Source organism: Atractosteus spatula, chromosome 7 (assembly GCF_055471065.1).
Source record: "Atractosteus spatula isolate fAtrSpa1 chromosome 7, fAtrSpa1.hap1, whole genome shotgun sequence".
In the NCBI taxonomy this organism is placed as follows: domain Eukaryota; kingdom Metazoa; phylum Chordata; class Actinopteri; order Semionotiformes; family Lepisosteidae; genus Atractosteus; species Atractosteus spatula.
In genome coordinates, this window is record NC_142712.1 from 35,423,884 (window position 1) to 35,450,593 (window position 26,710).

General features: G+C 39.9%; 1 protein-coding gene across 8 annotated transcripts; it reads left to right on the forward strand.

Moving 5' to 3' along the window:
* The first annotated feature begins 2,772 nt into the window (after positions 1-2,772).
* LOC148830852 (homeodomain-interacting protein kinase 1-like) lies at positions 2,773-26,710 on the forward strand. 8 transcript variants are annotated; one of them, XM_088921775.1, is made up of 18 exons: positions 2,955-3,071; positions 3,184-3,270; positions 4,017-4,708; positions 5,116-5,489; positions 6,255-6,378; positions 7,893-8,012; positions 9,291-9,377; positions 10,264-10,448; positions 11,243-11,393; positions 12,064-12,271; positions 12,421-12,539; positions 15,490-15,624; positions 19,947-20,110; positions 21,051-21,230; positions 22,139-22,327; positions 23,281-23,486; positions 24,062-24,192; positions 24,953-26,710. In XM_088921775.1, the coding sequence occupies exons 3-18, from the start codon at positions 4,019-4,021 to the stop codon at positions 25,421-25,423; spliced, it is 3,534 nt and encodes a 1,177-aa protein (XP_088777901.1). In that variant the 5' UTR covers positions 2,955-3,071; positions 3,184-3,270; positions 4,017-4,018; the 3' UTR covers positions 25,424-26,710. The 8 variants fall into 8 exon arrangements, with proteins under 8 accessions (XP_088777896.1, XP_088777898.1, XP_088777899.1 ...); XM_088921770.1 differs by lacking the exon at positions 3,184-3,270 and having other exon boundaries at positions 2,773-3,071; XM_088921772.1 differs by lacking the exon at positions 3,184-3,270 and having other exon boundaries at positions 2,773-3,071; positions 22,142-22,327.

Consider the following 26,710-nt stretch of genomic DNA (forward strand, 5'->3'; position numbering starts at 1 on the left):
GGAAAACACTTTGGCTCTCTCTCAGCAGGAATGTTTTCACAAATGCAGAGGGAGGAGTCTTTTCACATCTGGGATTGCCATTTTCTCACTTTTTCCTCTGTCCCACTGCTGTGATTGGTCCCTGGAGCAACATTCTGGACATTCCCAAGCGGTCATTTCCTTTACATGGCTATAAAACGTGTGAAAGAATTGTGCACAACCATAATATGTAAACTTCGGCTTCGGAGCACATTTAGTAAGAAGAGGAAAAAAGCTTATATTTCCAGAAAGGCATCACAGACTTTAACAGTAATGTGTGACAGAGGACATGAGACATGAAAAGGATGAAAAATGGAACTGACCAGATACTTAAAGAAAAAATGACTTGAAACCTGTGCTTAATTTTTAAGCATATTAGACATACCAATACATTCTGTATGTTGTAAATAGGATAACATTTTTACTTAGGATTTTTGCCTTGCTAATGTTCTGCACATATTACAAAGGTGAAAGTTATCATTTTATAACTGTGAAGATTAAAGCACAACACATGATGTGCATAATAACATTTAGAAGCATGGACAGATGACCGCAGAGGAATTGTAGCTTTTAAAATAACTCAGACCAGATATAATCTTAACCACAAACAACATCAAATGCTGTTTCTAAGTGATGTTATCCCCCTTGTGGTTATTTTGACTTTTTATCATAATTTCTCCAGTTGAAAAAAAAGTTTTTAAATGTTTGACTATGAGATATGTTTTTAAACATATGATTTAGGTAGACAGGTTTCAAGTGTTTGCTATGTTAATCTGAATGCAATTACCAGACATTTTGATTTAGATTTGAGACTTAAATAACAGAAACAAAAATCAAACAAGTTGAAATATAAAAAACTGTTCAGAATACTATTCTGAATAAAAAGAGAGCAGCAATCCAACATTTCAAAGACAGGACATGGTCACATATTTTAGCAAAGTGCAAATACAGCACTATTTGTGACATCAGCAAGGTGACAGCATCATTAAGGACTGTGACGCGGATGGTGTGATTCTACCCAGTTCAATTCCTGTCTACTGCCCAGTAAAGAGCTTGGAATACCATTTCACTACCTACCCCTAAGCAGATTGGCTTTTGGTGCCTCTCATACCTAGGACTGGTAATAGAATGGGACACACACACAGCTTAGTTAATTTTCTCTGAATCACTTATATTACAAATATTACATGAAATCATCATCATCCTTATGTTCTAATCACTTGCTCCTGGTGAGGGTCGCAGTGGTAACAGGCAGCGCAGGGCAGACCAGACTTCCCTTCCCCCAGCAAGAGTCTCCAGCTCCTCCTGGCTCCCAGGCACCCCCAGGCAAGAAGAGCAATATAATCCCTCCATGGTGTCCAAAATCTGTCCTGGGGTCTCTTTCCATTGGTGGTACACGTCCAGTGGGAGGTGCTTGGTGGGGGGGCATCGGGGCATCATCACCAGATGCCTGAGCCACCTCAACTGGCTCTGCTCAATCCAGAGAAGCAGTGATTGTCCTCTACTCCAAGGTCCTCCCAGACTGCAAAACTTCTCACCTTGGGAGAGTAAACCCAGCAGCTCCATGCAGAAACCTCATTTCTGCTGCTTGAACCTGTGATCTCATTCTTTCGGTCACAACCCACAGCTTGTATCCATAAGTGAGAACAGGGACATAGACTGACCAGAATACCTCCAGGGTAAGAAGTCATTAAACCCTGCTGTATCCGAGTTTGAAGGGTAGAATGGTCTACATAAATTCATTAAACAATTCAACAGACGACAGTAAAAGCACAAGAGAAACCTTTGGCATTTAAACTTGTAAGAGTTGTGAAAAATGGAAATGAATCAGTTACTATAAGATAAGATCACTTTATTAGTCATATACAATTTCTTGCATTAGGAATTTGTCTATTTCGCATACCCCAACTTGCTCTCCATGAGACACACTGACAGACAGAGAGAAGCTTAGCAGGGCGCAGGGTCAGCCATTTATACGGCACCCCTGGAGCAGATGGGGTTAAGGGCCCTGCTTAGGAGCCCAACAGAGTAGGATTTCTCTGCCAGCTGCAGGATTTGAACCGGCAACCTTCCAGCCACAGGCACAGATTCTAAGTCACAGAGCTACCTTAAGACCTCTTCCTCTTATGTTATTACAAACCTTTATATATATTTTTACAGAATTAAAATATAAACATCAGAAACTATATTGGATGTATATGGATGCTGACTATTTTTACTTTATCTCAAGAGTTCAAAGTATGTCAAGAACTAAAGACCTTCTTGGATCACGATACGTAGAGATAAAATGTATGTTATTTTATCTTGGGTTGCAATTGTATTAAAATTGTATTTGACATATTTTAGGATGTTACAAATAAACTACGACAGCAAATATTATCTAAATTATACATTTGACCGTGGTGTTAAAAAGATCAGTAATGCAAATTATATTATATTGGTGCTGGTCAGGATGAGAGTTAGGAATATCCCAAACGTAAACAGTTAAAATGCAGTACGGGTAAAATGCTTAAACTTTGTTTTTTATGGCTGAAGCACGCATTATCATATTAGCGTTCACTGAAGAAACCTGCGAGTTAGAAAAGAAAGAAGCCGTATTACAACGTCTCCAGAGAAGTCTTTTAAACTAATTTTCACTTTCTATAGTTTCTATACCACGTAACACCAGATTACTGTACTTCCTATGCGTAATTGTTTTGTGTGCCCTTGCTTTCTAGATTTTACGGTAACGTGGAAGTGGGCGCTTTAATTCTTACTCGGAAGTCTGATCCTCTTCCTGTGCTGCATTGCAAGCGATTTTTCACTGGGTCTTAAGTGTTTATATTTACATTGTTAAAGAGATCGTTTCTTTGTTTTTTAAAAGTACACTTTGAGTATAAAACGCAAACTGCAGTACTCGGAGGTGTGATGGACAGTTTCCAAAGTGGATGGATGGAGTTACTTCATTCGCAAAGTGAATAACAGAAAAAACAATGACGGCCTGTTTCCGACGATTCGGCCCGGCCGCACAAATCACTGAGATATGAAGACGAAGACTAACTACACATATCCAGGTACTGAAAGTATTTATTTTTTGTTTAATTTGATACATATATACAGTTTTTTGTTTCTTTGATTTTTTTTTTCTGACGGGAGGGGAAAAAAGTAACTCGCCTTCTTTTGCAGGCGAAGATGTTTTTTTCTGAAAAGGGTTTCGATTCCTTTACTTCGGTCTCTGCTTTGATTTCCATCCACAGTTGATATGAATTGACAGTAAGTAGAGTTAGTTACTTTTGTTATTATAAGATATTAGCAATCGGATTGGCAACCTTATAACTCACCCTTTAATAGTGGTAACAAAGCTATAGCTTTTTCCAGTATCTGCGGTGAGATTAACTGAACGATGCTTTCATAAACTATCAAGACTGCATTGATTAATTATTTCTCCATGAACTACGTATGGTTTAAATCAATTAACAAACGGCAGGATTCGATTTCTCTTTCAAACATTGCTGTCTTAAGGGTTTCGTTCACTTTGCGTTATTGCTTATTGTCCTAAACCACTGTGTCATTGAAGTTCGTAGTCCATCGCTTTGTTTTCGTCTCCTTGCCATTTGCTTAGCAGAGTAGCCCAGTCCAATTCTGACCCCCCCACTGCACAAGTGCGCAGGCTCATTACGTCATTGAAGGAACGACCGAGTCTTGATATGTGCCTGTCTTCTAAGGAATTACATGTTAAGTGCACATTTTTTAGGGAAATTGTTATATAGGACAATGGTGATATCAGGATAACACCATTGCACGTTTTCAGCCCTTCTGTTGTTTGAAATGTATGTATCAGTGTTTTAAATCACAGCTTCTACAATTAAAATTCTAAAAAAAAAAGAGCTGTCTAATATTTAATGTGTAAAAGATGCAGTCATAACATGCATTTTAGGGTTTCTGCTAGCACTGAGGCCTCTTTTTTTCTGGATCAGTGTGGATTACAGACACTGTATTTTCCTGTTCTTTTGCCCCAGGTATGGCTTCTCAGCTTCAAGTCTTCTCCCCTCCTTCGGTGTCGTCCAGTGCCTTTTGCCGGGTGAAGAAACTGAAGGTCGAGAGCTGTGCGTGGGAAGTGACAGGGCAAGTGGGGGAAAACAAATTCTACCCTCTGAGTAACTCCCAGGAGGACTCCTCTGCCCCTGCTGCCAGCTTTAATGCCCCCGTCACAACCTACAGCTCTGCCAGCCTCCTCTTTCCACCTGCAGGAGGGTCGCGTGGGCAAATTGTTGTGCGAGCCGCCGACAGCACCGGCAGCCTCTCGGGGCCCTCCAGTCGTCGCGGCAACGATGTCGCCCTGCGCGACGCTTATCAGAAATATGGCCTGAAACGCAAGAGCGAGGAGGTTGACAAGAGTGGGAGTGTGCAGATCTTGGAGGAGCTCTCGGCGCCGGTGGTTTCCAACAGGACTGGCACGGTCACCACCACACAGTCCATAACCCATTCCACCTCTACGACGAAGAGCAGCAGCTCCAATAGCGAAGGGGACTACCAGCTGGTGCAGCACGAGATCCTGTGCTCTGTCACCAACAGCTACGAGGTGCTGGAGTTCCTGGGCCGCGGCACCTTCGGGCAGGTAGCCAAGTGCTGGAAGCGTGGCACCAATGAGATTGTCGCCATCAAGATTCTGAAGAACCATCCTTCATATGCCCGGCAGGGTCAGATTGAGGTGAGTGGAGGGGGTTTGATGTGAACTTTGAGACAAGGTCGATCAGAGGTCGAGTTGGTCGAGTACATCGTCTGACCATGAATCAGTTCTTTGTTTTAAGATATGCAGAATGCAGGTTAGTTCTTAAAATGAATACCTATTCTCCATTCCCATGACTGTCAAGGTACCATCGAACCACTGTGCTTACTAGGAAACCAAGGAAGAATGTTAGTTTCTTAAAGCCCTAAGGTGATGGAACTGTTTAGGAGATTCAGTCTTCCTAAGAATGTAGAAAATGACTTGCGTAGCACAAGAGTACCAATCACCATTGAGCTGTATGCAATCTGAAATGGTGACAAAGTCCTGACATTGATGTTTTTAATGATGATGTTAGTCTGATGTTCTTAATCAGTAAATTCCTCTTTCAGGTAAGCATCCTAAACCGACTGAGCACAGAAAATGCCGATGAGTTCAACTTTGTGCGCTCCTATGAATGCTTCCAGCATAAGAACCACACGTGCCTGGTGTTTGAAATGCTGGAGCAGAACCTGTACGATTTCCTCAAACACAGCAAGTTTAGCCCCCTGCTCCTGAAGTCCATTCGACCCATTCTGCAGCAAGTGGCCACTGCCCTGATGAAGCTGAAAAGCCTGGGGCTGATCCACGCCGACCTTAAACCAGAGAACATCATGCTGGTGGACCCTGTGAGACAGCCTTATCGCGTCAAAGTCATTGACTTTGGCTCAGCGAGCCATGTGTCCAAGGCCGTTTGCTCTACCTATCTACAGTCCCGCTATTACCGGTAAGCCTGCCCGTCCAGAATGCACACCATGGAACTGCTGTGCTGTTCGATGTTTAGTGCATAGCAGCTTCAAATATATATTAAAAATGATGAAGGAGCTGTTAGAGGAAAAACATGAGATTGCTTTCTATAGTGGATTTTGCCACATTGGTCACCTGAGGTCATTTTTGTTACAGTTGTCCCACAAGTAAAATATGGTTCAACATGTAGGGTCTACAAACAAAGAAAATAATTTTGTTTCGGGGAAAAACAAGCAAAGTCAGCACTCAAAAATATCAGCAAGGCAGTAGCACCTTACATGGCAAACAAAAGGCTAATTACGTTACATTCATGTGACTTTCTTTACCAGCTAACTAATAATTACCTGCTTCACCTCTAATGTGGCTATTTACAATTAATTAGAGGCTGTATAGCAGTCTCTTTTGGCAGGTTGGCAGGAACTGCAGCCCCTTCTTCAGCTGGCCTTCTCCAAACATGCACTGATTAGTTTTGTACCAGTCAAATTTCCACCCCACCTTCCTACTCTACTGGTATCATATAGCAGCACTCAGTGGCATGTTCTGCATGTGATCTGGCAATCTTTAGGTCACAGGACGAGTCCCTTGTACAAACAGATGCTTTTATGTGAAATGACCACAGTTTCCAATTAATAATATAAGTAAGATTAATTACAGATTTGTGATCCTTAGTGTTTTTGGTTTTTCTGAAACAGTCTAAGTCTTGTAATTTGAATACATACAACAGTGTCATTCTTTTTGTGTATAGGGCACCAGAGATTATTCTAGGACTTCCTTTTTGTGAAGCAATTGATATGTGGTCACTGGGCTGTGTGATTGCGGAGTTGTTTTTGGGGTGGCCACTGTACCCTGGAGCCTCGGAGTATGATCAGGTCAGTACTGTTACCTACTATTTGACTTTCCTAAGCCAGTGACACTTAATACAAAATTATTGGGTAGTGAAGAAGAGACATCTTTAATCCTGTTTACTGAAGTGCAAATGTACCTTGCCGGGAAATAGTGTGTATGCATTTTGACAGACTCTGTAATACAAGCGTACTTTTGTCCAGTATAAATAGGTGAAAACAAAACCAAATATCAAACAAAAAAGTGTTGAGGTCAGACAATGCCTCCATTAGCAGTAGGGTGATAAACACATTTTCAAAAAAGCAAAAGTCATGCTGGAGCAGAACTGTTGTGCATCTGCACACTTTGCTTATCACATTATTCTAACATTTCACCAACTCTTTTAAAGCTAAGAGAGCTGCATAGATATAATGGATTTTCAGATGCATAAAATTAAATAAAATTACCTTTGCAGTTGCAATCACAATACAGAGAAATCTGGAAAGCAAACAGGTTTTAATTGTACAAAAATTCTAATGCAGTGGAGTTGTATAGGGATAATATTATTACAATTGTCTGATTCTTTAGTGATCACAGTGTCATGAATATAATGATATAGTGTAGCTCTCTACTCTTAAGCAGTGCCAGTTATCCTGGTCAGTTAAAACTTAAAATTTTCCGTTTTTATCCCTGCTTGAGAAAGGAAAACAAAGCTGCTGGAACGGACCTTGTTTATCCTATGTGATTAGTCAGCTCTTTCCTGTCACTAAAAAAAGCACCTTTTCAGCCTTTAATTGCTACTTATTCTGTTCTGAATGTGAATTTAGGATTTTTTCAGCTTTTGTCCTGTTTATAATTTGGTGCCCAGAAATGACTGTGTGTGCCATCTAATTAAAGCATTGTGCTACTTTACTGTTTTGTATATCAAAGTGCTGTTTCTTCACTGCTTCTCCACAGTTCTTGTAGCTGACCCTTCCAAATCTGCTGTAGCACCTAAATATTTCCTTAGTGCGATATCCAGTTGTGGAGCCAGAAATATTTCTGTTTTCATTCAGTCATGTCAGTCGACATACATTTTATAATGCATTTCATTGGTCAGGTAACTGCCCATCTGTATGGCTATTTTTTTGTTTGTTTTGTGTTTAAAGCAGAATCTGGAATTAATTTCAGTGGCTCATTATAAAGGCTACCGATTTACACTAATGCTGCTGAAGGTGGTGACAACTCCTGTATATTTGCAAGAGTATATCCACAACTTCTGGCAAAATCCGTAACATTTTGAAAAGATGTTTGACGTATATGTGAATTAAGTAATAAAGTCCCTTTGGTTAAAAAAAGGGTCTTCCCTGTCATGTTCTACATTAGCATGTAGAATAAATAATAACTGGTGGTGGTAGTTGCTAAGACAGCACATGCACAGTGCAGAGTAGAAGTGACTTTATTGCCTCTCTGAATCTCTCAGAGGACATAGACTTATCACATTGTGAGTATTGTTGGGTACTGCATTGCTATAGTTATGGTTTAGTGAAGTTTTTTTTTGGGATTATCTCTGTTTTTGCAGATACGATACATCTCGCAAACCCAGGGATTGCCCGCAGAGTACTTACTGAGCGCAGGGACCAAAACCAGCCGTTTCTTTAACAGAGGCCATGATTCCAGTTACCCTCTTTGGAGACTAAAGGTAAATGGGCATGTGTCCATCCATCCATTTTCTAACCACTTTAACCAGTACAGGGTCACAGGGGAGCCAAAGCCTAATCCAGCAAGCCAAGGACAGAAGGCAAGGTACACCCTGGACAGGACGCCTCTTGATCACAGGGCAGACAGACCAAAGCACAGAAGCCAATTAACCTACCAGTATACAGCGCCTTGCAAAAGTATTCAGACCCTTGACCGATTCTCTCAATTTACTGAATTACAAATCCTACATTGAAATTTAGTTCTCTTATGATATTTTTATTTCGAAGCACTGAAACTCAAAATTAATTATTCTAATGTGACATTGTTTTATGTTAGAAAATATTCTTAAGAAAAATAAAAAAACTGAAATATGCTGTTTGCATAAGTATTCAATTTTAATATTTTGTAGAGCCACCTTTTGCAGCAATAACAGCTTAAAGTATTTTGGGGTAAGTATGTACCAGCTTTGCACACTGTTCAGGAGTGATTTTGGCCCGTTCTTCCAGGCAGATTTGCTCCAGGTTGTTCAGGTTAGTCGGATGACGCTTGTGCACCGCCATTTTCAAGTAGTGCCCACTATTCAAATAGTGTCTGAAATAAAAATGTCACAGAGAACAAAGTTTCAATGTAGCATTTGTGGTTAAGTAAAATGACAGAATTGGTCAAGGGTCTGAATACTTTTGCAAGGTGCTGTATGTTTTGACTGGGAGGAAACCAGAGCACACAGAGGGAGCCCACGCAAACCTGTGGAGGACTTGCAAACTCCACACAGACAGCACCCCAGGCCCCCTATGTTGTGAGGCAGCAATGCTAACCACTGCACAATCTCAGTAAGGGACATGTGTTTATATTTTTCCAGGAAGTTATCTTGTTTAGGAGATATTTTAATAGCCATTTTCCTAGAACAAAAAACGCTTTCTAAGCAGTTAATTGAATTAATCTCATAATTTAAATGTTTATTGAAAAGTAGACAAAGTTTGTTTCAGCAAAAGAGTTCAGAAGCGACAGTTTTCAGACTGGTGTTATTAGGAAAGAGCTGGTCTTGGCTGCTTGCTGAGCACTTCAAGTGAGTCTGTGTCTGAACTGTATCTCTTAACAATATCCTGATGCACCCCTTGGTAAGTAAACAAGAGTCTTCTATCTCCATTCAGATCCAGCTACTTGTGCTGATTCTGGTTGAGATTAGCTTTAAATCCTTGATCAGATTTCCCTTTTTTTCTTGAGTTTGTGCTGCATCTATTAATGGTTTCTTTGTATGTCCTTGTGCTGCTCTTTTCAGACACCAGCAGAACACGAAGCAGAGATGGGAATAAAGTCGAAGGAAGCCAGGAAGTATATTTTCAATTGTTTGGATGATATGATGCAGGTAATTTTGCCTTTTATCACTGTGTCTAAAGATAATTTTTCATTTTAAAAACACTTGACAAATATATATATATGGCATAAACTGTATATATGACAAATATATCAAAGATAAAAAATCAGCAAAACTCAATAACGATGCCAGGCCTTGTAGACAGTTATAAAGTCAATGCTTAACACAATCCTGAACTGTTGCTTTTGACTTAATGCAGTTCCTCAAAATTTTGTGCAAATCTGAAAATTAAATAGTTAAAAGGCTGTCAGTATAGAAATACATAGGAACTGTGTGTCTTGCAGTGGCCTGTGATTATCAGATTTGCACCGTAATACAGTTAATACTCTAGTGAATGAATGTTTCACAGTTAAGTCATGCGTGTCAGACAACCTGATTTGTCATTTTCAGAACAATCCAGCATGAAGATCTGCTTGGGGAAAAAAGAAAGAAAGATTAGAACATATTCCCGATTCTTAGAAATCTATGTATCAGTACTGAAGCCATTAAATTACTGCAGTCGGGAAAAGAACACACTTAAATAAGGATTTAATTTTTTTTTCAGAATCCTTAAGAGAATGAAAGAGGTGACGAATCTTATTCATTTGATTGGTCAGCAAACAGAGGTCTAATAAATGCATTGTAAAGCTTAAAAATAACTTCCCTGGATTAAAATGTCTCACTATTTGCTATGTACTCAAGCATTTTTTTATTGCTTCTCTGCGCTTGATAAAGTCATGCTCATTTACACTTAATTGTTTTCTTTGGAATTGTACAGTTTAGTGTCATGAAATGGAAAATCTCATCATGAAACATGATCTAGAAATTAAAGGATGTGACCAATTGAAAATACAAAGCGTATAAAACTCTGTTTCCTGTTTTTTGTGTGTCATGCAAGGTGAACATGTCCACTGATTTGGAAGGAACAGATATGCTGGCTGAGAAGGCAGATCGGAGGGAGTTCATTGATTTGTTGAAAAAAATGCTGACCTTGGATGCTGATAAAAGAATAACTCCAATGAAAACTCTTGGCCACTCTTTTGTGACAATGGCTCACCTGCTGGACTTCCCACACAGTTCCCAGTGAGTGAAAGACCTCTTTAAATGCCCTTTTAAGGAAGGGTGGAGATTATGAAGAATTCTTCAGTCAACTCAAAGAAATCAGGAGACTCACAAAATGACTGTAGCACATTAACAGTAGAACTATTAAGAAGAGGTCAATTATCAGATGTTATTTAGAAGGCACATCAGATCAAGTGTAATTACAGACGAAACACCATATTCAAATGAACAGTTGTGCAAGCAACCCTTCAATACTTCAAAAATACTATGCTGAATTTATCCAGGGTAACAAGCAATTACACAGTTATGTGTACATTCATACAAAAATTTTAAATGCAACTTATTCATTTAATTATTGAGCAAAGTGTAAATTCATAAAAACATTTCAAGAAATATTTTGCATCTCCCGTTAAACAAATACCCTTTTGTGTCAGTGAAGAGTAATCTGAGTAGCATTATTCATGGAGGTGAAAAACCTTTCAGCTTTCTTTGTGCCTTTATCACACAAGTCTTTTGCAGGGTGCAGGCTTATCTGAAGATCTGTTTTTAGTGCATTTAGCTACCTGCTGTTTTCTTCTACTTGCGTCACTGAATGTGTTCCTGGGTCCAGGCTGAGATACCCAGTGCCTTGCAATTTCAAGATGATTCAATTCCGTCTACTTGAATTTTCTGCACTTCATCCCCTGCAAAGCCAAGGAATTGGTTAACTGGATCAGGCCGCCACCTTTCCATTGACTCTGCAAGAGGTGTTGAGTAACATATTGTGCTTTTCTGTTTTGTATAGACTGCCCTAAATGTTTTCTTTTTCCCTTCAGTGTGAAGTCCTGTTTTCAGAACATGGAAATTTGCAAGCGCAGAGGGAATAGCTTTGACAACGGGAAGAGCATCTTTAGTACAAACGCTGCACAAAACACTGCCAGCAACCTCACTGTGACATTTGGCAGCCAACTTAACCAGCACAATCAGGTAGTGCGTGTTCTGCTCCCCATAGCATTTGAAGCAGTTGGCTTACATCTGGATCAGGCTTGAAGTTGGTATAATATAGATATCAGTCAAGCTGTCTCTAGCCAGATCAGTTCTGAGATGGGATGCATTCAAAGACAGACTTTTGTAGTCTATGGCAATCTCTCCCTTACTTCATGAAAATCCAGCTCTCCAGTACTGAGGTCATGGGTATTACAGATTGCCCTTTCTACAGGGGAAGGTTTTCTAACCCTTGGCAAAAAAAGAGGTTGTAATTGTTTTTGTTGTATGTTTATTTTTTATTAACTACAGCTGCTTTTCTATCTGTTGGGTTGACACATGCTTCCACAAATGACATGTCTAGGGCTTCACATATAATCATTGGATCTGAAAATAAGGCACTAGCTTATAATTATAGTTCTAGTTTTCTTTGGAGTTTTCCTGGAACATGATCAGTTTTTTTTTTAGAGAATATCTGCTCTGAATTGTCTCCTGTCTATTGACTGTCTAACATGTTCCAGAAATCTGTGCTTTTATGTGGCATCCTTCCTGTGGTCAGTCCAGTTTCTGCATGACCTCAGTTTGCATGTATCAGTTTTGTTCGGTTGATCGAGTTAACTTCTCCCCTATTCACACTGTGATTTCTGTTAAATGCCTGCATGTTTCTTTTCAGGTTCCTTCTGCAGGTGCGCCGTCTCTCTCCCTCACCAGCACCAACTTGCCACTTCTGAGTTATCAGCCTGCTCTGTATCAGCAGGCTGCGGTCAGCATCCCGGGCATCACACAGCAGAGTGTTTCTCTGCAGGCCCGACCTGCCCAACTGTGTGCCCAGACTGAACCCTTCCAGCAGACACTGATTGTGTGTCCTCCAACAATCCAGGGTAATCTGACTAGTTGGTAGTCTCCATCATGTCATTTAGATTGCTTTTTAGTAGATTTGTTAAAGATTGTCAGATTAATCTGAAATAATAAATAATGTATATGCATAGTCTTTTTTATAAATACCAGCTCAATTATCTTTTTTTTCTAGGGCTTCAGACATCCACTAAACATTCTGCCTTTCCAGTCAGGATGGAAAACACTGTTCCTATAGTTCCTCAGACACAGTCTGCGCAGGCTCTGCAGATACAGCCAGGAATGCTCACACAGGTATGACATCTGGATGCATTCCAGGGACTGCGCTCATAATACTCTCACACTGATGTGTGTGTTGCCAAGATTAATTCACATCATTTGACCGTGGCACACGTTAGAGAAAGATGAGGAAAGCATTTGAGATTGATATTGTGGCATTGTGCTACCAAGTGCAGTGCTAAACTGAAACAAGTAGTGGTGGAGAGAATTTTTTAGCAACTGCAGAAGGTTTTCTGAATATTATTTTCTCGATAAAGGAAAGCAAACAACATGTAGTCATACTGGGTTCTTCCCAGAAGAGCACAGGTAGGGCCAGTGTTTTCAGGCAGTGAGCAATTTTGGATTTCAAAAACTTTACATTTTGAAAGTTGCAAAAATATTGCAGACGATCACATGAAAAATGTGAATCGGTTACAGCACCAAAATCTATATTTCAGTGTTTTCAGAAGCACTCATATGTAGAAGTATTGTTTTAAGCTTAAATGATATAATTTGCATATAACATTGCTTGGAGTGCCTACCTATACCATTGAGATCTAGATAGTTTTATTCAATAGGGTAACTGTAAAGGAATTTCGTGATTCAGTGATCAGGTATCTGAGAAAATGGAAGTATTCTTATTTAAAAAACCAATGGTTTAACAAAATAGTAGCCTACTTTAACCTACAAACTCATTACACCTGCATGTGCAGGTGCTTATATCGTATTGCAAGCTGCAAAATTTACACATTCATATATCACAATCAGTTGAGCTCATTTTATATATCATTTTGTCATCAGACAAATAGAAATCAAGGGCTGCAAAACCACATTAGCTCTACAACCACTAAGCTCAAAGAAACATACAGTTTGGGTGATTTAAGTACGGTAATTCAACCACTATACTCTAGATGCAATCACTTCATCACAGGACACAAGAATAGTAAGGAAAGAGAGAGGCTCACAAATGGAATAATACATACAAATTATAATAATTATTGTTCGTGCCCATATTATTTTACTTCATTTTTCAATTATTCACTTCTGGTGTGTGGTTGTGAATGATTCACAAGTAAGGTGGTCAAGTAAATAGAACCATAAGGCCATTTCGGAAACTCTCATTTCTGAAAATTCAGGTAATTATGGTACCATTCAGAAAGCACTCTTCCTGTTTTTGAAACTATGACAGTGTAGCATTAATGAGGATGCTATCACAAATCAGAGCAGCTTAAAGACCTCTGTGCGTACTGGTGCAATAGCCTGACCACTCCTGACTGAGACACCTCTAAAGCTTGTTGTCATCTCTTCTCTGGTGCGCTGAGATGAGCACTTGACTTGGGATCCTTCTGAAATTTGTGGCTTGTACTAGGTTTGTGTTTTGGGCACGCCTTTTCATGTGCCTGCAGTTAATCCATTAGTATCTGACACAAACTTCCTTTCTTGTTTTTTTTTTCTAGTAACATGGGGGAAAAACCTTGTGTATTAACTTTAGCTCCTTTGTGACAGTATGACATGTAAACACCACGCTGTGTCCATCGGTGGTGTTATGTGCTTTTTCTGTGGTCACCAGTGACTGGTCATTGTGAACACTGCCTGCTCAGAGACCATTCAGACCTGAGACTCATGGGCCGTGTGGAGCGCTGTGACGAGTTGTGATTTTATATGTGCAGTGCACTAGTGACCAGCAGTCCCTGTCGGTGGCCAGTGGTGTGTCTTTCTTGTCTGCAATGAGGCAAATCTGTGGTGCGTTCTGTTTGAAAGTTTGATAATAAGGGGTGGAGTGCCTTGGAGATTTTTTGTTACTAGATGTTTACCTGTTTTGGTCGTGGTGCCTAAGCTGCTCTTTTGTAACAATTCAGGCGCATCTGGTATTCATTACAATCTCTGGCTTTACGAACATGACTGTTAAAATGCAGGTGCCCCAGACAAGGTTCTGTGACCATACAGTTTCTCACGTAGCAGTCACCATAGCCCAGAGGTCTTCTGTTGAACTACGAAGATGTGGCTTATTGTAGCAAAAAATCTCTTGTAATTGCGGGAAACAAGTATAATAATTTACTCTTTTGTTTTAGTGAACATCATTAAATTGGTTGCTTGGAAATTGGGGTATAGATGTTTAATGACATTTTTGACAAGTATATGCAGTGGGACTTGAGTTCTGCTTTTGTCTAAATGACTTTCATAACTATTGGAAACTTAATACTTTATTATTGTCTCGTATGTTAACCTATATTAAATCACCAGATTTGTGGCTATTGAAGACCTTTGTCTTTCCAAGCTGTGCCTTTGAAGTTTGTGTTGATCTTGGCTGTTGCTGGCAATCCAGATGTATTTATTAATTGTGCCATTCTATCAGTGTCAGTAGCTTTAGTATCTGCAGACACTGTTGTTTACATTATATGTTGGTTCTTCATAATGAGGCTTCCCTGACCTGAAGTACAAATTTTGTTAATTGAAAGAAAATGTTGAAGCTCACGTATTTTAATTTTTTTTTTCTTGAACTTTATTTTTTACTGGGAATGATTCTTGTCGGAAAAATGTATGTTATCACTCCAGTCCTAACTAAACAGAGAGGAAGATCTTGTTGGGTGCCATGTTGTGCTCCTGAGCAATGTTCTTAACTTCCTGGTGCTGGTTCCAGCATTCCAATTTCCAGCTGTCTTCACTCGCATTGGATCGGCTAAAATAATAATATGATGATTTTGCTTTAATTTGGAGACCACCAGCAATTGCTATTCTGTGATGAGTGGAATTCATCTTTCTGCTTTAGAGATTTAAAACAAAACAGCTGCTGCATTATTTATCAGAAGTCCACAAAGTTTTTCGGTGGGTATTACCACCCGCCAACAAACCCCCCCTCTGGATTTGTGGCCTTTCTTTTCCCTGAGTCTTGTTCCCCGGAGTGGCGGTTGCTGAGGGATCTCCTCCAGGACTGAACTCCGTGCTCCGCGGTCATGTGGATCTAACTCACACACCTCCTCTCCAGGGATCCTGCTCCCCACTGATGGTGGCCACCTTGAACCCCCATGTTGCCACAGTAGCGCCGCAGTACTCGGTCCCCCTGGCGCTGAGCTGCGCGGCGGGAAGGCCGGCCCTTCTAGAGCAGACGGCCACTGTGCTGGTAAACTCCTCTGTGCTCCGATGCTGTTTCTCACACTAACAGCTTTTTTTTTACGCCAGTGTATTTAATCCTCCTCCTCTCCTTTTACCCAAGGGGCTGCAGAGGGCATGGAAGCATGTGCTAAGTGGTGTGCCTCCTGTTTGTGCTTTTGCTTGCAGCTTTTATGTCCGTAGCCCCCAGCGCCACTCCATTGCTCCCCCCCCACCCCCAGTAGAAATCAGAGAGCTGGAAGCAGAGCCACACCCTCTGGGTGCCAGAAAGACTCAAAGCTCAGGGCTTCATCTTAATTCTGTTTAAAACCCTTTTGTCTGAAAACCATGTGGTTGATTTCAGGACATTCTGGAATGGCGGTTTTTACAAAATCTTTACAAAAAATATTTCTGCCCACATTTGAAATAATGTTGCCCCTTTCTCCCTTATTTAACAAGGTTTACATTTCTGTTTCAAAGTACTGTTTTTGAGTGGATTAATATGAACCTTATTGTCTGTCTTTAGGTATTTTAGGGACCGCTCCGTGATCGGCATGGCTGCTTGGCATGTGCCCGCTCAGAAAGAAAGCGCTGCTCAGTTCTTTGTCCCTGTATTGTTTGTCTGTCTTCTGGAGTGGCATACCAAAAGCCTCATTCGTGTTCTGTTTTTCTCTCCAGATTAATCAAATCTTCCTTCTATGCAGGTCATGACCCGGGAAACCAGCACATCATTCTTATAGCAGCACTTGGACAAACTCGGATATATACCCACACACGTGCAAACATGCATAAGCTTGAACCCTTCCACTTCAATGCCATATGCCTAATATTTTATTTTTTATGTTCCATAAATCTGAACAGTGTACGAGTCCTGGTGCACAGAAATGTTGCGTGAATACCAAACAAATTCAAAATAGGATTATTACAAATGATATCATTTGTATGACTGCAGTCATGTACAAAACAGTGGAAGCAAACCTTAAGATCTTTTACAAAATAAGAAGATCAGGATGAAGTGTATTGTGTAGAAATGGCTGAGCATGTGCTGGTAATGGAGCCTTAAAATGAGTGTGAAAAAGGGACAGAGAGCCATTGCAGGCCTCATTTTGGGTGCATCTAATCTAGGTAATGAGAATTAGATCTGGGGTATCCACCTCCCAGAGGTGCGGTGTTTTTTCTTGTTTTGTTGGTGTTTGTTTGGCTCTTAGCTTAGATACTTCACTTTAGGCTCCCGAAATGTCTATACTACATCTTGAAAACCTATTTTATCATAACCTATGAAAATAAACTCATCAATCTAGAAATCCCGCTAATTATTTTAATACTCTGTTTGATACAAAAGCCAATAAACACAGCAGCCCTCCAGGAACTGAGTATGTGAAGAGTACCTGCCTATTTCTGTTCTCAGGAAATAATAGTCACGTGGAATGATTTTAAATATCTCTGCTCAGCATTAACTGTAGGGACATCGCCCAGCATTGTAGGATAGAAGAAGGAATGAGTGATGACACTACATAATTCTGAATTATAAATCTTTTTTTGTGGAGGGACATAGCCTAGAAGCTATGACCAGCAGGCTTGTTTAAAGTAGCACATAAGAGGATAGTGCTATGCTGTGCTTTTATTTTTCCTCATAAGTATATGAAGAATTCCTGTCTGATTTTGTTTTCAGAATACAATAGTGATGCAGAATGGTGTTTAGGGAAAATTTTAGATGCCAAATAGCAGTGAATAGTTTTATCTTAATTAGACTGCATACAGAAGTGGAGAGGTAACAAGTAAGTAAATTGTCCTTCTAATATGCTAATTTCTCGTAAAGGTTATTAAAAAAATAATTGTAGATTAAGCAGAAAATGTACTGAATGGCAATATTATTCAAATAGTCTTCAAATAAGTAAGTTAAAATAGATTGAAGAACAACCCAGGCTACTGTTAAATACTATTGTAATGAAGACTAAATTACTATATGGCCAAAGAGCTTTTAAACAAGTGGACTTGGTTGGACTCCACTTTCCAGAAGGGAGAAATGCTATTTCCATGTGTTGTGATTCTGCCCCATATACAGTATTTTCAGTGGGTTTGATGGATACATTGTGTATATCTCAAAATGTGTGCCAACCACAAAAACTCTTTATGTATATAGTTTCACGCATTCTTACAAATGCACATTTAATGCACTTACAAATAAATAAGTGCATTACATAAAATAAGTAATAAGCAGTTTTCAGAGCTGAGACTTTGTTTAGTGGTTTGTTTAACAATAGTGCAGTAGTAACTTACTTATTTTATCTTTGTACGGTCATCCTCCTTGCTTAAGTTCTTGTGACAGACCCATGAAAGGTATTTTACTTTTTTTAGTTTGCTGCGGATAACTTTCAGAGAAATGGAAATGCTTCTTTAGGCAGGCTGTTCCTGGGCTAAGTCTTCCCCTTGCTTAGGTTTTTTTGTGTATATATCTGAGAACTCAAATGAAGATGGTTCCCAATTAAGGCATTTAAAATAAACTGGTGTATTGATTTGGAATCAACATGGTGACATCAGGGAGAGGATTAACATTAAGATATTAATATAAGAATATGTCCATGTGCAAGTTGGTGGTAGTGCTACTGCAGTGTTAATGTTATTAAATTATAGCACGTTATTTAACCCAGTGATGTGTAGCAGATGCTCAAGTGCATTTTCACAACGTTGCAGGTGATAAGAGGGCACTTGGCCCATCTTGCTTGTCTGGTAATTTAGTCGCTAAGTACATTTTTAAAATGTTGTCCAACCATTTCTTAAAAGAGCCTAGAATTGTTCCAGACAGTCCCATTTTTCTGTGGAAAGAAGTGCTTCCTCTTCAGTATCCTAAATAATTTCACTTTTAGTTTCGTTTCTAGATTTAAGCCCATGGTGTTATGTATAGTCAACAGGGGAAATAGACCCTTGGTTTGACCTTAACTCTACGTGTTAGAAGTTTAGAAAATCTCCTTTCAGCGATCATGCTCATACAACAAGGAATCGTTTGTTGCTTTTCTTTCTAACGCCCTGAAATCTTTTTGTATATATTGACCAAAACTGACCACCGGATTCTAAATTAAGTCTTGCTAGTGCATAACTTTTTTTTTTAATTCCACACATTTTGGTATATACCAAATTGTTCTGTTTTTTTGTTACTTTCCTACATTGCCTTAATGTGGACATAGACACATCTGTATGATAGCCAGACTCATGTGTAACTTCCTGTTGCTTAGAATCACCTATGTGATATTTACTGTGTGTTACTGCTGCCAGTTTGGATCTCTTTGCATTGATACATGTTGGATTTCTTTTACTACACATTTACCTACTCCATTTTTGTCTTATGTTCTTTGTTATTCTGTGTCCACTCTTTCTGTGGTAGCCTCTCCCATTTACTGCAAGTGGTTTGCTAACTGTATCCATATAGAAGTTGTTGATAAAGATGAGAAAAAGGCAGTGGGTCTAAATGATTGCTGTGGCGATTGACGATTGAATACGTGACCTTGGATTACAAGGGGTCTTACCAGAACTTTCTTGGAAGTCTAGATATGTCATATATATTAGTTATTCAATGTTCTTATTACTTATTCTAAAAATTAAATCCTTTAGCTGATCTAAACCTTTTAAAAATTCATATTACCAAATAGTATTCCTCTATTTTAGCCCAAAGTATACTTTCAATTACTTTTGCAGTAACAGAAGTTAGATTGTCCAGATTTATAATTTCCTGGTTGAATTCTATCCACCTTCTTACAAAACAGTGTTACTTTTGCAATTCTGCAAAGTGAGCTAAATTCTTCTAGTTAGGGGTCTATGAATAACATTCTTCAGTTACTGGGCATATCCTATCAAAACTTTTTGATATATTAGTTTTTTTTTCCCCATCCTACTCTCTGTAGTACCTCAGTGTTGGTTAAAATAAAATTGCCCAATACAGATGAATCTTGTTCCACAACACTGAGCATGCTATTGACATCTTCTATTGTAGAAAACTATGTGGAGTTTTTGTTTAATGATTATTATTTCATCACATTCCATTATTAATCCCCTAAAATCTTGTAGACGGTTTGCAGCAGCACATTTTTTCATTGTAAACATACAATAAAAACATATCCCAAAACACAACATTATGGAAACCACAATGGCCATCTTTGTCTCCTTTTTTATGAGGTTGGATGGCCACGTTACTTTTCTGAAATTCTGTGGTGCTTTGCTTTTTATTTCTTAAAATAGTCTTCGGGATAGTTTGTGTTTTTTTTAGATAAATGGGATATTAAAGCAAGCTTCTGTAAGATCCCCCTCCCCCTTTGTTATTCAGAAATTATGATAATATGAAGTTTTTCTTGTTTACAGCAGGCTTGGCCCACAGGAACTCAGCAGATTCTCATACCATCACCTTGGCAACAGATGTCTGGCATTTCGCTCCATAATACTGTCCAGCCAGTCATCACTGAGTCCCCTATGGGTGCCATCCTCTCTGACAACATGAGCTCTGGGCAACAAATAGCCAACTGGAGGTGAGCAAGGGGAGCTAAATCCGTTTATTTAAGGTTTACTTATTTAGTATTTTTCAGTTATTCTGATTCAAATGCTGGGGTTGCTGGATGAAACTGACAGCCAGTGTTCGGGAGAAACTGGAATCAAAGATAAATTGTGTAGACGTATATTAAGTTCTTGTCTTTATGCGAAGCCTTGGTTTTAAAGCAAAAGTCTTCCGCTAAAAATAACAGACACAAGACAAAACAAAGTTCTAACAGTTTAGATAATACTTACTATGCCTCAATGGAATGCGTGGTATGTTGATGTTAAATATATCATTTTCAAAAAGTCTTTTTAGTAATGCAATTAGAACAAAACTTTATTTTTACTACTTTAGAATGGAATAAGAAAATAAACACATTGTGGCTGCATGGAACGAAGGTTAATGTATCAAAACCCAAAGAGAATTAAAAAAAATGACTAAAGGTTTGTTTCACATAGGTTCAAGATCAGGTTAGTACTGAGTGTAGAGTAAGACACATCTCTATTAGAAATTCGATGTATCATTTTTATTGTAATTGGAAAATTTGAAACTGTTTGGCCTGAAGGAAAAACCATAAAAATGGGTACAGAGCCAAGCACAATCAGGATATGAATAAAATATATTAAAAATCAATTAATATCCATATGACCGTAGCCTGTAAGGGTTTAGTTTAGGGTTTTAGGCAAAGGATACAGAAAGAAGAAAGAACTGTGCCAAGGTACTTGAACACAACATATGATATTATACCTTTCCACCTATAAAAGACACTTCTTTCATATGTAAAAAGTCAGTTGTGTATAAACAGCTGTAAAATAATCAAATGTGTCTTTTCAGCATGTGATCTGAAAGTTGCACAGTGATACTGCCATCTCTGTTTATGTTCTCAGTGTGTTCTTGTGATTCTTGTGCAGAAGCTCAGTTTACTGTGTTTTTAGGAGCTCCCATGGTGGACAGTACAGTGGAGTGATGCAGCAGGCGTCTGTTCTCGGTGGCCACGTGTCCTTGACCACTGCCGCCCAGCCCCTGACCGCAGGAGCAGCGTCTGCTGTGAGACCCCAGCAAGGAGGGACCTCAGGGAGGAGGGCCAGAGCGCGGAACACAGACAACAGGACCAGGTGCGGTAGGCCACGCTGCTAAACGTTGGGCTTTGGGTCAGTTAGTGAGCTGTATTATAAGTGGAAAATGAGTTACCAGGTAGCTCAGCCAGCAGAGATGCCCATACTGTCCAGATGTGGTCGGTTCGAGTTCCATTTTCTTACCACTTCATCCAGTTCAGGGTTGTGCAGGAGACGGGGCCTACCCTGGTAAGCAGCACAGGGCAGGGCACACGCACACGCACACGCCAGTGCCAGTTTTCCCAGAAGCCAGTGAACCTACCAGTATGTCTTTGGGACTGTGGGAGGAAACTGGAGCACCTGGAGGAAACCCAGAAAAACAAGGGGAGAAAATGCAAACTCCATCCAGATAATGCCCCAAGTCCAGAACTGAAAACCAGGGCCCAGCACTACAGCAGTGGTAACCACTGCCCCACAGTGCTACCCTAACCAAAGTGCCAATGAGGTTAAATTCTGAGTATTAGTTTTCTTCTCACTTATTGGTGTGATGTTAGTACCAGTCATGTGCTGTCCAGCAGCGAAGCCAGTGAGACATGCTCTGCTTCTCCAATCACCTTGAACTCTCCCCGATGTCTCCGATGTTGTAGCATATCAAAAGAACGACTCTTTTTGCTGTGTAGGAAAGCATTTCTGCATGTCGTCATTCTTACTCTGCAGTTCTCTCCATAAGCTGCGTCTTAACAATTAGTGATTTCCTACTATTATCATTTTAAAAAAGGTTTGTCAGTGCCAATTAGAAAACGTGGATTCTATTTTGGTGGCTGAACCTGTCTATCTTAATGACATCAATACTTCAGCACTGCTTAAGAGCATAATTTAGTAAGTAATTGGAGAATAATTAGTAATTTATTGTAATTGGATTTGGTAGCCTTTTTATTATTTCACTGTTAACTCTTCTGTGTTTCTAGCAGGGTGATGTCTCTACTGGAAACTGTGCCCCCTGTGGTACACTGCAGCCCCCTATTGGCAACACCACCATACAATGCTGTGGTACCACAGCCAATTCTCATCACTGATACACCAAGCCCTGCTGTCAGCGTCATCACCATTCACAGTGACACAGAGGACGAGGATGAAAGGAAGTTCTACCCTAGCAGGTGAGATGGCGTTGTTAAGTGGAGTTAGATTGACCATCAGATCTGTTCTTTTCTTAGGTACAATCGATTGTAATTTGTGTGGTACATGGAGATGTCATTTTCTCATAAGGGCCAGTGTACGTGATTATTCTTTTATGAAAAGTGTCCACTCAGAGTGCAGGTGACCCTTTGCAGTCTGAATGTTGTGGGCTTGATCCCCATTTATAACACTAGTGTACTCTGAGGGCTGAAAGCTCTATCACTAGTGAAGTGAAGTAGGGAGCTATCCAGGCCATTGTCTTACAATACCCCAGCTCGGTGTTTGTCCTCTTTCTGATGTGATGACTTCACATCTCTGAGAGAGGTATAGAAGAGAAAAAAAACAACTGGCTACTCTGCATTTGTTTAATTCAAATGTATATATTTATGTTTAACTGTAAAAGATCTTGTGTTTATTACCAAAACACCATAAAATACCTATCAGTACAGGACGACATAGAATTGTTTAAACCATAACTCTTTTCTGCTTCTCAGTGTTTTCTGTTCTTTTTTGGGGGGATATGAATAAATCTGTATGCAGTGTATGATTTCCACAGTACAGAGGAAAATGCACTCCTTTATATCTTTAAAAAGATGCGATTGCAATCATTTTTTCCACTCCTTGCTCAAATGGGAAAATATATAATATGGTCATAACAATATAGAAGAAAGGTTTTCTCTCCTGCTTCATTTTTTTAAACTTGGTTCATATTTTTTCTTTTTTTTTTAGTTTTGAGCAAATAATTTACTAAAACACTAACAAAACATGTTTACATCTTTTCAAATTTGACCTGCTGGCATTTTTCCTCTTATTCTTACTGCAGAGACTGAGCTTATGTCTGTATAGAACAGAGAAGCCTAATTTGATTAGAAAACGGTGTGTCAGGTTTTTGTCTTTTGACTGGCTGTCAACTTGTTGCCGTGTTGTTTGACAGCTATGCAATGAAACAGCGCACTGAAGTCATCAGCTGCGTCACCGTCCATGATTCCCAGGACTCGGATTCCTCGCATGGCAGCCCGTCAACCCCAAAGCACCTGCCCAGCTTTGTCGAAGCTCCGGCAAATCTGTCGAAGTCACTGAGTATCATCGTCCCTTCGGTAAAAATGCAGCCGGAAGAATCTAAATCATCAAGAATTTCAGGTTAGTGGGATGTTCTTTTTTTTTAATCAAACTCATTGGATAAAGATGCTTGCCGATATATGTATATGGTAAATCCCATAAAAATTGTGATTAGTGCCCTTAGGATTGCAGCTTCACAAAGGAGGCCTTGGGTTCATTTACTTGGCTGCTATCTGTTTAACATGTGCATGTTCCACCCTGGTGTGAGTGTGTGAGGGTTTTTGTGTGTGTGTACCCTGTGGGGGGTGGACTGGCTTCCCATCCAGGGTTTATCCCGCCTCGCATCCAGCACTCCCTGGGATAGGCTCTGGGTCTCCGTGACTCGGTGAGTTGGAAGAGTGGTAACTGAAAGTGGATGTTAACAGCAGTTTTGTTTGAACCTTTTCTTCACTTAATAATTACCACTTTTATAGAGCAATATTACTGAAGTAACATCGCATGTATAATAGCCTATTTTTAATGGTGAGCAACAATTCTGTATTTTTGAGCACGCTTACGTCTCACTAGCCCTGTGGTGGAGCACTGTCTGGTGTCTTGTTCCACACTTACAGATTGATATAACAGATAAACATTTTGATTTTTTTTCCTTTTTCTAGGGCAGTTTGCTGGTGTTTGCAGTAAGAGTAAGAAAGCAGCTGTGCAGCAAACATGCACTTCAGCATCCTCCAGCAGTAGTTGCCATCCGCACACTGCAGCCAGCAGGATCCAGCCACTCAATCTCAGCCAGGTGAGGCATGAGGGCAGAGAGTCGGGCAATGCAGAAGGGCAGGGGAATGGAGTCGATTGAAGGATCCTTGGAATACTTTAACAGAATTGAACATTTCTACATTGGAACAAAAATTTCTGCAGGAGCATTTGATCATAGTGTTCAGATTTGTAAAAAAGGATGCGCAATCATAAACCTTTAAACTTGAAGTTAGGAGTTCGGATTGTGAAAAGTGGACTTTATTGTTTGTTCATTTATTATTTTTTAATCTCTGCTAAATTAATACTTTAAAAAGTGCCAAATCTTAGCAGTGCTGTGATTGTTAGCAGTCCCCTACTTCAGGGTATAAAATCTGTGTGGCTTGAGTAGACATTTTCAGAATCTGGGTATAGTTTTATGGTATATCTGAAAACAAGAGAGGCATTTTTACTCCAAGAGAACCGGGCGTATGGAGCAGGATTCCCAGCTATGTAATTAAAGCTGAAATCTGGCCTCTTGTAATAAACAGCTGGGTGAGATCCTCCAGTCAGTTAGCATTTACTAGACAGGCTCAATAGACTGAATGCCCTCCTCTTGTAGGTAACTTTTCTGAAGTTCTTAATGATCTTTTTTGTAAAGCACAGGTGTTTACATTCAAATTGGAGTCAGTACTTGTTGCACAACTTCAGCTGTGTGCAACATAGAAGGAAATGGAAGAGCCGGTTTTTACCTTGTTCTGGGAGATGTATTTTTATGACTTTTGGTGCGTCTGTTGAGCTTGTGTTGATTGTTTCCCTCCCAGGCTCAGCATTCCATCACTTCGTCCCAGGCCCGGGTGAGCGGCAGTTCCTCCCGCAGACAGCAGGTATGCCCTACAGTTCCCCGGTCCGCTCAGGCACACTATTACCTGCAGAGCTCACCCCCACAGAGCACCATACTGCCTCCCTTCAGCTCTTCCTCCAGCCTGAGCAGCCAGCCCCAGCTGTGCTCCTATGCTCCTTCTGCTGCCCTGGCACCCGCGTCTGCAGCAGTGGCTCAGCTGCTGGCGTCCCAGCAGGGCACGTCTCGGCATGTTGGCGCCAGTGCCAGCTTCATGCCCCATACTGCCGGCTTGATCCAGAAAGACCCTTCAGCTGTGGGGCACAGCCTTCTCACAGCTGCAGGTCTGCCAGCTGCCCAGTACCAGCACCAGTTTCCCACGTCTCAGGCCACTGCCGTCTACAGGGGCTACCAGATCAGCCCCAGGAAGATGAGCGAATTTCCTTACCTGTGAGGGGAAGGAGGAGTGTGGTGGGAGCCATCCTTGTAGACCTCCACTGAAGATTTGTCACTGCTGAACAAACTGTTCTGCCGAAACTGAGTCTTGGCTTCAAGTGGGACTTTGCGTCTTTCCTCCTCTTCTCAAATATTGCAGGGACTATACAAAATTATTTTTAACTGTAGTTTCTAATGCTCAATTGTGTGTAATTTTTAACACATTGTGAAATGTTAAACCTCATTAAGAATTTTATGCTTTAGTTGGTTTTATGTTGCTTTTTAGAGGTTCATTTTGCTCTTACCAACTCTAATATTTATTTTAAAAAGTCTTAGTTCATAACTGACAATTTTTAAAAGAATATTGACAGAAATGCATTGAAAGTTCCGTTCTCTTACTGATGGCAGTCTGTCAGTTTTTTAGAAATGTAATGTGAACAGTCTGAAGCTCTTTTTCTTCAGAGAGTGCATTAACTCCTTACTTTATACTTTAATTACATATTTGAGTCAGCAAAAATAATGTGCACATCATCAAAAAACCCAAGAAGAAGAGTTTTCTAAGGCTTGCCAGCTAAGAGCCACAAAGAGAATATGCCTTTTACACAAATAGGGTTACACCCTCCCAGTAGTCAGTGTAATCTCTTTTTACAAGATTGTCAATTTTTGCTGGAGAAGATACACTCAACCTATGCAACAGCTATTCACTTGTAGTCACTGTTCCAGTCTCCATCCAAAAACTGGGTTACTTCTAGGTTATTTACAAAGGCTTTAGACTGTTTTTCAAGTTTATCTTTGTTGTGTATGGAATATTTATCAAGTGGAAGTGCACTAAATTTGTGACATATTAAGCCCTGTTGGAATTAAGAACATTTTCAAATGGATACAATATTAACGACTTTGCTTCTTCACCTACTGAACTGAAGAATGTTTTTTCATAACAAAACTCAATTGTGGACTTTGGAACTGGACTACAACCCTTTTTCATTTGTTCTTTGTAAGTGAAGTGTGCTTTTAATTTGAGGATTTTGTCTACCTTGCAGAGCCAAAAGGTTACTCTGTGTTTTTTTAAACAAAAACGTTTTAAGGCACATTTCATGCAAACATTAAAATTGTTGGAGTTTGTTGACATTAGTCCTAGCTAGAATTCTTGGAGTATCAAATTGGAAATAATAATATAGGTACAACCAATGTGTGTGTTTGTGTTAATTTACTGTAGGTCTGTGGGGGAGATTGGACTCTTTGCTGTCGATATTGTACATACTGTTAGACTCCACAAATAAAACCAAACACAGTTCTGATTAATCCA